This window comes from Drosophila bipectinata, chromosome 2L, assembly GCF_030179905.1.
Source record: "Drosophila bipectinata strain 14024-0381.07 chromosome 2L, DbipHiC1v2, whole genome shotgun sequence".
Taxonomy (NCBI): domain Eukaryota; kingdom Metazoa; phylum Arthropoda; class Insecta; order Diptera; family Drosophilidae; genus Drosophila; species Drosophila bipectinata.
The window spans coordinates 6805007-6816551 of NC_091736.1; the positions used below are offsets into that span (position 1 = coordinate 6805007).

Sequence of the window (11545 nt, forward strand, 5' to 3'; positions counted from 1 at the left end):
GGAAAATGACAGAGAAAGAGGAGCCAGTCACAAAGAGAGAGCGAGAGAGGTGCGCCAAGAGGAGACCTGACCTTTTTAAGTACAGAACTGGGGGGCAGCTACGCTTCTGCTGCCCACGTTTCTGCTGGCTGATGTTCGTTCGTACGGCCGCCTCGTCCGGGTTTCATTGCACTGGTTGCTCCACCGATGACGACTATCGTCCCTCACACACTCACACAGACGCACGCACACCCACTTACAAGTGATTACGTCGGCGACGGCGGCTCCACCACACACACACACACCGACTGCCAGCGACTGCCACCGACAGCGACGCCGACAGCGGCAGCTCTGCTGGGAGCTGAATGCCTTTGCCTTTTTCATTCGTCTCTTGAATTCTGAACTCAACGGTTCGCCTCCGCTCTACAAAAAAACGGCAAAAAGCGCAGCAACAGCAGTGCGAAATCATTAACCAAGTGCAAAAAAAAATAAAATAAAAATAATAAGAACCAGAACCACTAAACTGGGATTAAGCCAAGAAGAGTGATAAGCCAGAGTGCAAAAAAACAAACGCAAAAGATAGTGCAGTTGAAAGTGCAGCAAAAACAGAGAAAAAGCAAAAAAAGCCACAAAATGGATATGGATACCCTTTTACCATCGCCGCCAGCAACGCCCCCGCTCCGGGATAACAAGTTGGAAAATGTAAGTGACCTACAAAGGCTATCCATCCGTTGGATACAATTATATAGTGGGATATATGCATAGTGATTAGTAGTGGAAGTGCATTCAAGGCAGTGGAAAATCTTAAATGAAATCGGACATACGCTCGTTCTCGCTTCCACTTGCCGCATTTCTAAAAACAAAAGTGCTCCATCCTGCTCTGCCCCATTGGCAGCAATGCGATCACGCAGCCAGCACGCGTTCACGTGAACACCGCATGGACAGCGAATGATTGCGAGGTGGAAGCGAGAGGGGAGCACCCTGAACATTGGACTTGGCACCAGCAGAAAAACCAAAAACAAAATACCCAGCTAGTTGGTGGGGGGACTGAGAGAGAGAAACCAAGGGAGTAGCGCCAATATTGTTTGAGAGCGAAGGTGAGTTGCCATTTGGCAACGACAGAGGCAGGCAGGTAAAGGGGGGCGGTAAAGGATGGAGTGATAGGCAAACAGGCCAAGCCCCAACCCATAAAAATATGTCACATTACTTTGGCTGGCTTCTTTTTTTTTCCCCCGTTTTTTTTTTATCTGGCCGAGAAAGAAACAAACAACGTGCCGAGCCCATAAAAAGATTTCGACGTCGCCACACGAGCCAATTGCCCCTCCACCCCAACCCACCAACCACTTCAAGCACCTGAGGCACGTCATAATAATAATGCTAGTGAGTTTGCAGTTTTCGTTGCCTGCTTTTAGGCGGCATGGTTGAGTTTCATGAAAGGGGGACTTACTTTATTCAGGTTTTAAACATGGAAAATTAAGAAAATGTAAAAAATATTCATACTAAAGGGTTTAAAAAATAATTAAAAAATATTACCTTTAGTATTTACATGGAAATTTACCTTAAAAACAGTAATTTATAATCAAAAGGTGTTTAAAACGACACTAAATGCGTAATAAATTAAATCAAAGTTGGTAGAAAATTCCACATTTATTTACTCATCTCGACTCGCCGAAACGGCCTTTCAAAAAGTTCAAAAAACCGCCAAAATATATTGCCTTGGCCTTTTTGGCAGGAGCATTGAACCCCATCTTGGGGGGTGTATGGGCGCTGGGTGAAGGTTAACGGTGAACGGCCTTGCCCGCCGTCGGCGTAATTAGCGACAAGTAACTCTGGGTCAGAGTTCTGGTCAGGAAAAAGTGAATGGGATCGGGGAATGCTAATGTGAATGCACTCTTTAAGACCTCCACCACCTCCACGATGATGCCAATGAACTTTCACTAATCAACGAATTATTTTTATTTTTTTTGAACAGGTGGCCAAGGACGAGCAACAGGTGAACCAGAACCTGCTGAAGGCCAAACTCAAGTTGGTGGCCCAGAAGAACCAAAAGAATGGCGGCATCATTACACCCAATCCCTCGGACACGGAGGATGAGGAGGTGCCCAGCAAGAAAATGCGCCTGGAACAGCCGGCCACGACCATGACACCGCCACCGGATCAGAAAGCTGAGGAGGATCAAAGCAAAACCCCGGAGAGGGTCAGTGTCATCATGCGAGTGAACAGCTCAGGAGCCGTGTGCTCCAGCAACAACCAAGACGAAAACAGCTCCTCCAGCACTAGTTCCAGCTCCAGCGAGAGCACCTGCTGCAGTTCCTCCACAAATGCCACCGCAAGTACAACCACAGTCGCTCCCGCCGTGGAGGATGACTACCCCGAGGCCAATGTCTGGCGCAATCTCAAGTTCAAGATGAACAGGAAGCGGGCTGCGGAAGTGGCGTTACCAGTACCAGTACAAAAACCCGAGGAGATCCCGGCTCCCACGCCAGCACCGGCGGAAAAGTCCGAGCCCGAGGAAGAGGAAGTCAAGCCAATTCTGCCTCCCATCTACGTGGCTCCCGTCGCCAGTCCCGCCAGCCAACTCCTCCTGCTCAGCACAGTGGCCGCCCAGCAAGCCCCCACGCCCATACCAGTTGCAAGCGCCGAGGAGAAGCAGGCACCCAGGATCACCGCTGCCCAGGCGGCGGCCACCAGGAGTCGCATCTACGAGTGCAGTTTCCCCGACTGCGGCAAGAACTACTTCAAGAGCAGCCACCTGAAAGCCCACCAAAGAGTGCACACCGGCGAGCGGCCCTTCATCTGCAAGTGGGAGAACTGCGACAAGCGATTCTCCAGGTCCGACGAGCTATCCCGCCACAAGCGAACCCATACCGGCGAGAAGAAGTTCCAGTGCGGCGTCTGCCAGAAGAAGTTCATGCGTAGCGATCACCTGTCCAAGCACGTCAAGCGCCACAACAAGGACAAGGCCAATGGGGTGAACCGTCACGTTTCCCTGACCAGCAGTTCCTCCGCCATAGCCACCTCCCTCTGCGACGCTACGCTCCACTTGCGGGCGATAGCCCCAGCATCCACCAGCATCAGTGTCACCTCCTCGCCCATGTCCTCTGCCGCCGCCAGCCTGCAGCAGGTGTACAGCGCCCAGGATCTGCTTAGACTACAGCAGCAAGCCAGTAGTTTTGGCTTCGGCGGCACTCTGCTGCAGGTGCAGCGATGAGAAGATGTCCAGGAGAGAACATCTAAAGGAGGAGCAGCTGCCCCCCAGAACCAATCTCAGCCCGACAGTATCGCCAGCTAAGCGGAGAGAAAACCCAGCACCAAAATCAGAACCAGAGTTAAGATTAAGAAATCCTATCATTAAGTAGGTGATGAGTAGTAGGATGTGGGACTTCATTCTCCATCGTCCAACAAGAATTTTATTGCTGATTTTAGTCTCGAGTTTTTCGCGCTGTGTAGCTGGTGTAGACATTAAGTAGCTTAGTTAAGAGCTAGATCTTGTCATCGTTTTTTCGTGCATATATCAACTTTAAATTCAATAGGCCTCGCACCCACCCACTCGCACCCTAGACTGGGGGGCTGGGGCCAACTATATTTTCTTTCCAAGGGCACCGAGCACATCCTAGCTTAGCGATCTTCTTCAGATTTAGATTCAGACTCTGACTATACCTAGTGCTTGTAAATAGATAATACTAGCGACGCGTTCGGCGTTCAAAATCTGTGATATTTAAGTTTTCTTAACTATTTTCTATTGTACCATAGTTATTGCTCGTAATTCTCTAAATATTAAACACACAAAACAATTGTATTTATTGCTACAAGTGAAGAAAAGAGAAAAAAATCAAGAATTGAAAAAATATTGGATCCCTGCAGATTCAAATCTCAACAAAAGAAAATATACATATTTTCCAAAATAATCTCTACCTGAATGTTTTGAAATGGGGGATGGGGAAATTCTTTTCTTACTTTTACAGGTTTTAAAAATTGTTTAAAAATATTTAAAACGTTTCTAAAAATTCATTTAAATTATATTCTTTATTGTGTTTCGGCTTGAAACGCTTTACAGATCAATTTTAGCATGAAGTACATGTTGAAATACCATCATTGATGCAAACTTAGTTTAATCAATACATTGTTCCTCACAATCCTTTTTAGATCTAAAGAAATTTCCAGTGCCACGACACATTCCCGCAGTGGGAACACAAGTGTTACTAGCACGATTATAGGTAAAACCCCAATCCATCATTGCACACAATCCCATATATATTGGTTTAAGTTTGCAGGTTGCTATTGAAATAAATTGCATATAAAATTCATTTTTTGACTTACTAACTTTATCACAATACTTACAACTTAAAGAAACCCCAACAAAGAATAATAACGAGATAAAAGCCAACTTCATTGTACGAAAGTATAGATTGCAATGACGAAAGGATAGTTAAAAACTTAGTTTTAAACGGTTCTTAATAAATTAAATTAAATACCCGTAGCTGAATAAATTCGTTATAGAACATTAAATATAGTGATTATTTCCATCACTTGGCTTCATCAATTATCAGTACTTTCAATCCTTAAAGGCCTACTGACAATATGACCCACTGTTAAGTCTAAGAGCGGAATACCTTAAACGATTTGTAGATCGATTCTCCACCAATCTGCATCAAAATCTGGCAACGAAATATTTTTTCATATTTTCGTCAAAATTTATGGAGGGTCCCCTTCAAAATTTAGGAAAAATGCATGGGAGGCCAATATGGTCCACTGTGAAGTCTATATCTCTGCTGATTTTCATCCCATCCTTGAGCGGAATACCTTAAACGATTTTTAGATCGATTCTCCACCAATCTGCATCTTAATCTGGCAACAAAATATTTTTTCATATTTTCGTCAAAATTTATGGAGGGTCCCCTTCAAAATTTAGGAAAATGCATGGGAGGCCAATATGGTTCACTGTGAAGTCTATATCTCTGCCGATTTTCATCCGATCCTTGAGCGGAATACCTTAAACGATTTGTAGATCGATTCTCCTTCATTCTGCATCAAATTCTAGCAACAAAATATATTTTCATATTTTCGTCAAAATTTATGGAGGGTCCCCTTCAAAATTTAGGAAAAATGCATGGGAGGCCAATATGGTCCACTGTGAAGTCTATATCTCTGCCGATTATCATCTAGGCTCAAAATATTTTTTCATATTTTCGTCAAAATTTATGGAGGGTCCCCTTCAAAATTTAGGAAAATGCATGAGAGGCCAATATGGTCCACTGTGAAGTCTATATCTCTGCTGATTTTCATCCGATCCTTGAGCGGAATACCTCAAAAGATTTGTAGATCGATTCACCACCAATCTGCATCAAAATCTAGCAACAAAATATTTTTTCATATTTTCGTTTAAATTTATGGAGGGTCCCCTTCAAAATTTAGGAAAATGCATGGGAGGCCAATATGGTCCACTGTGAAGTCTATATCTCTGCCGATTTTTATCCGATCCTTGAGCGGAATACCTTAAACGATTTGTAGATCGATTCTCCTTCATTCTGCATCAAATTCTGGCAACGAAATATTTTTTCATATTTTAGTCAAAATTTATGGAGGGTCCCCTTCAAAATTTAGGAAAAATGCATGGGAGGCCAATATGGTCCACTGTGAAGTCTATATCTCTGCCGATTATCATCCGATCCTTGAGCGGAATACCTTAAACGATTTGTAGATCGATTCTCCATCAATCTGCAGTAAAATCTAGCAACAAAATATTTTTTCATATTTTCGTCAAAATTTATGGAAAATTTTTCCTTCAAAATTTAGGAAAAATGCATGGGAGGCCAATATGGTCCACTGTGAAGTCTATATCTCTGGCGATTTTCATCCCATCCTTGAGCGGAATACCTTAAACGATTTGTAGATCGATTCTTCACCAATCTGCATCAAAATCTGGCAACGAAATATTTTTTCATATTTTCGTCAAAATTTATGGAGGGTCCCCTTCAAAATTTAGGAAAAATGCATGGGAGGCCAATATGGTCCACTGTGAAGTCTATATCTCTGCTGATTTTCATCCCATCCTTGAGCGGAATACCTTAAACGATTTTTAGATCGATTCTCCACCAATCTGCATCTTAATCTGGCAACAAAATATTTTTTCATATTTTCGTCAAAATTTATGGAGGGTCCCCTTCAAAATTTAGGAAAATGCATGGGAGGCCAATATGGTTCACTATGAAGTCTATATCTCTGCCGATTTTCATCCGATCCTTGAGCGGAATACCTTAAACGATTTGTAGATCGATTCTCCTTCATTCTGCATCAAATTCTAGCAACAAAATATATTTTCATATTTTCGTCAAAATTTATGGAGGGTCCCCTTCAAAATTTAGGAAAAATGCATGGGAGGCCAATATGGTCCACTGTGAAGTCTATATCTCTGCCGATTATCATCTAGGCTCAAAATATTTTTTCATATTTTCGTCAAAATTAATGGAGGGTCCCCTTCAAAATTTAGGAAAATGCATGAGAGGCCAATATGGTCCACTGTGAAGTCTATATCTCTGCTGATTTTCATCCGATCCTTGAGCGGAATACCTCAAAAGATTTGTAGATCGATTCACCACCAATCTGCATCAAAATCTAGCAACAAAATATTTTTTCATATTTTCGTTTAAATTTATGGAGGGTCCCCTTCAAAATTTAGGAAAATGCATGGGAGGCCAATATGGTCCACTGTGAAGTCTATATCTCTGCCGATTTTTATCCGATCCTTGAGCGGAATACCTTAAACGATTTGTAGATCGATTCTCCTTCATTCTGCATCAAATTCTGGCAACGAAATATTTTTTCATATTTTAGTCAAAATTTATGGAGGGTCCCCTTCAAAATTTAGGAAAAATGCATGGGAGGCCAATATGGTCCACTGTGAAGTCTATATCTCTGCCGATTATCATCCGATCCTTGAGCGGAATACCTTAAACGATTTGTAGATCGATTCTCCATCAATCTGCAGTAAAATCTAGCAACAAAATATTTTTTCATATTTTCGTCAAAATTTATGGAAAATTTTTCCTTCAAAATTTAGGAAAAATGCATGGGAGGCCAATATGGTCCACTGTGAAGTCTATATCTCTGGCGATTTTCATCCCATCCTTGAGCGGAATACCTTAAACGATTTGTAGATCGATTCTTCACCAATCTGCATCAAAATCTAGCAACAAAATATTTTTTTCATATTTTCGTTTAAATTTATGGAGGGTCCCCTTCAAAATTTAGGAAAATGCATGGGAGGCCAATATGGTCCACTGTGAAGTCTATATCTCTGCCGATTTTTATCCCATTCTTGAGCGGAATACCTTAAACGATTTGTAGATCGATTCTCCATCAATCTGCATCAAAATCTAGCAACAAAATATTTTTTCATATTTTCGTCAAAATTTATGGAGGGTCCCCTTCAAAATTTAGGAAAAATGCATGGGAGGCCAATATGGTCCACTGTGAAGTCTATATCTCTGCCGATTTTCATCCCATCCTTGAGCGGAATACCTTAAACGATTTGTAGATCGATTCTTCACCAATCTGCATCAAAATCTAGCAACAAAATATTTTTTTCATATTTTCGTTTAAATTTATGGAGGGTCCCCTTCAAAATTTAGGAAAAATGCATGGGAGGCCAATATGGTCCACTGTGAAGTCTATATCTCTGCCGATTTTCATCCTATCCTTGAGCGGAATACCTTAAACGATTTGTAGATCGATTCTCCACCAATCTGCATCAAAATCTAGGCTCAAAATATTTTTTCATATTTTCGTCAAAATTTATGGAGGGTCCCCTTCAAAATTTAGGAAAATGCATGGGAAGCCAATATGGTCCACTGTGAAGTCTATATCTCTGCCGATTTTCATCCCATTCTTGAGCGGAATACCTTAAACGATTTTTAGATCGATTCTCCACCAATCTGCATCTTAATCTGGCAACAAAATATTTTTTCATATTTTCGTCAAAATTTATGGAGGGTCCCCTTCAAAATTTAGGAAAAATGCATGGGAGGCCAATATGGTCCACTGTGAAGTCTATATCTCTGCCGATTTTCATCCCATCCTTGAGCGGAATACCTTAAACGATTTGTAGATCGATTCTCCACCAATCTGCATCTTAATCTGGCAACAAAATATTTTTTCATATTTTCGTCAAAATTTATGGAGGGTCCCCTTCAAAATTTAGGAAAATGCATGGGAGGCCAATATGGTTCACTGTGAAGTCTATATCTCTGCCGATTTTCATCCGATCCTTGAGCGGAATACCTTAAACGATTTGTAGATCGATTCTCCTTCATTCTGCATCAAATTCTAGCAACAAAATATATTTTCATATTTTCGTCAAAATTTATGGAGGGTCCCCTTCAAAATTTAGGAAAAATGCATGGGAGGCCAATATGGTCCACTGTGAAGTCTATATCTCTGCCGATTATCATCCGATCCTTGAGCGGAATACCTTAAACGATTTGTAGATCGATTCTCCACCAATCTGCATCAAAATCTAGGCTCAAAATATTTTTTCATATTTTCGTCAAAATTAATGGAGGGTCCCCTTCAAAATTTAGGAAAATGCATGAGAGGCCAATATGGTCCACTGTGAAGTCTATATCTCTGCTGATTTTCATCCGATCCTTGAGCGGAATACCTCAAAAGATTTGTAGATCGATTCACCACCAATCTGCATCAAAATCTAGCAACAAAATATTTTTTCATATTTTCGTTTAAATTTATGGAGGGTCCCCTTCAAAATTTAGGAAAATGCATGGGAGGCCAATATGGTCCACTGTGAAGTCTATATCTCTGCCGATTTTTATCCGATCCTTGAGCGGAATACCTTAAACGATTTGTAGATCGATTCTCCTTCATTCTGCATCAAATTCTGGCAACGAAATATTTTTTCATATTTTAGTCAAAATTTATGGAGGGTCCCCTTCAAAATTTATGAAAAATGCATGGGAGGCCAATATGGTCCACTGTGAAGTCTATATCTCTGCCGATTATCATCCGATCCTTGAGCGGAATACCTTAAACGATTTGTAGATCGATTCTCCATCAATCTGCATCAAAATCTAGCAACAAAATATTTTTTCATATTTTCGTCAAAATTTATGGAGGGTCCCCTTCAAAATTTAGGAAAAATGCATGGGAGGCCAATATGGTCCACTGTGAAGTCTATATCTCTGGCGATTTTCATCCCATCCTTGAGCGGAATACCTTAAACGATTTGTAGATCGATTCTTCACCAATCTGCATCAAAATCTAGCAACAAAATATTTTTTTCATATTTTCGTTTAAATTTATGGAGGGTCCCCTTCAAAATTTAGGAAAATGCATGGGAGGCCAATATGGTCCACTGTGAAGTCTATATCTCTGCCGATTTTTATCCCATTCTTGAGCGGAATACCTTAAACGATTTGTAGATCGATTCTCCATCAATCTGCATCAAAATCTAGCAACAAAATATTTTTTCATATTTTCGTCAAAATTTATGGAGGGTCCCCTTCAAAATTTAGGAAAAATGCATGGGAGGCCAATATGGTCCACTGTGAAGTCTATATCTCTGCCGATTTTCATCCCATCCTTGAGCGGAATACCTTAAACGATTTGTAGATCGATTCTCCATCAATCTGCATCAAAATCTAGCAACAAAATATTTTTTCATATTTTCGTCAAAATTTATGGAGGGTCCCCTTCAAAATTTAGGAAAAATGCATGGGAGGCCAATATGGTCCACTGAGAAGTCTATATCTCTGCCGATTTTCATCCCATCCTTGAGCGGAATACCTTAAACGATTTGTAGATCGATTCTTCACCAATCTGCATCAAAATCTAGCAACAAAATATTTTTTTCATATTTTCGTTTAAATTTATGGAGGGTCCCCTTCAAAATTTAGGAAAAATGCATGGGAGGCCAATATGGTCCACTGTGAAGTCTATATCTCTGCCGATTTTCATCCCATCCTTGAGCGGAATACCTTAAACGATTTGTAGATCGATTCTCCACCAATCTGCATCAAAATCTAGGCTCAAAATATTTTTTCATATTTTCGTCAAAATTTATGGAGGGTCCCCTTCAAAATTTAGGAAAATGCATGGGAAGCCAATATGGTCCACTGTGAAGTCTATATCTCTGCCGATTTTCATCCCATTCTTGAGCGGAATACCTTAAACGATTTTTAGATCGATTCTCCACCAATCTGCATCTTAATCTGGCAACAAAATATTTTTTCATATTTTCGTCAAAATTTATGGAGGGTCCCCTTCAAAATTTAGAAAAAATGCGTGGGAGGCCAATATGGTCCACTGTGAAGTCTATATCTCTGCCGATTTTTATCCCATTCTTGAGCGGAATACCTTAAACGATTTGTAGATCGATTCTCCATCAATCTGCATCAAAATCTAGCAACAAAATATTTTTTCATATTTTCGTCAAAATTTATGGAGGGTCCCCTTCAAAATTTAGGAAAAATGCATGGGAGGCCAATATGGTCCACTGTGAAGTCTATATCTCTGCCGATTTTCATCCCATCCTTGAGCGGAATACCTTAAACGATTTGTAGATCGATTCTCCATCAATCTGCATCAAAATCTAGCAACAAAATATTTTTTCATATTTTCGTCAAAATTTATGGAGGGTCCCCTTCAAAATTTAGGAAAAATGCATGGGAGGCCAATATGGTCCACTGAGAAGTCTATATCTCTGCCGATTTTCATCCCATCCTTGAGCGGAATACCTTAAACGATTTGTAGATCGATTCTTCACCAATCTGCATCAAAATCTAGCAACAAAATATTTTTTTCATATTTTCGTTTAAATTTATGGAGGGTCCCCTTCAAAATTTAGGAAAAATGCATGGGAGGCCAATATGGTCCACTGTGAAGTCTATATCTCTGCCGATTTTCATCCCATCCTTGAGCGGAATACCTTAAACGATTTGTAGATCGATTCTCCACCAATCTGCATCAAAATCTAGGCTCAAAATATTTTTTCATATTTTCGTCAAAATTTATGGAGGGTCCCCTTCAAAATTTAGGAAAATGCATGGGAAGCCAATATGGTCCACTGTGAAGTCTATATCTCTGCCGATTTTCATCCCATTCTTGAGCGGAATACCTTAAACGATTTTTAGATCGATTCTCCACCAATCTGCATCTTAATCTGGCAACAAAATATTTTTTCATATTTTCGTCAAAATTTATGGAGGGTCCCCTTCAAAATTTAGAAAAAATGCGTGGGAGGCCAATATGGTCCACTGTGAAGTCTATATCTCTGCTGATTTTCATCAGATCCTTGAGCGGAATACCTTAAACGATTTGTAGATCGATTCTTCACCAATCTGCATCAAAATCTAGCAACAAAATATTTTTTTCATATTTTCGTCAAAATTTATGGAGGGTTGCCTTCAAAAATGGGGAAAAATGCATAAAAAACCATTATGACCCAGTCTTGAGTCTCCTTCTTCATTCAAAATCTGTGATGTTTAAGTTTTCATCACTATTTTCTATTATTCATAGGTTTCATGGGTTCAAAGAACTCTAAATATCTCCCTGA

General features: G+C 40.5%; 1 protein-coding gene and 1 long non-coding RNA gene across 2 annotated transcripts; one reads left to right on the plus strand and one right to left on the minus strand.

The window, feature by feature from the left end:
• Positions 1-349: 349 nt before the first annotated feature.
• On the plus strand, positions 350-3887 carry cbt (Kruppel like transcription factor cabut). Its single transcript, XM_017233476.3, has 2 exons — positions 350-681; positions 1952-3887. Exons 1-2 carry the CDS (start codon positions 613-615, stop codon positions 3188-3190), a joined length of 1308 nt encoding a protein of 435 aa, XP_017088965.2. The 5' UTR covers positions 350-612; the 3' UTR covers positions 3191-3887.
• Positions 3888-3990: 103 nt separating this feature from the next.
• Positions 3991-4415, minus strand: LOC108119999 (uncharacterized). The gene is made up of 2 exons (XR_001773035.3): positions 4321-4415; positions 3991-4257 (listed from the first exon to the last, which is right to left on the minus strand). It is a non-coding gene; the product is annotated as an uncharacterized lncRNA (long non-coding RNA).
• Between the last annotated feature and the right edge of the window lie 7130 nt (positions 4416-11545).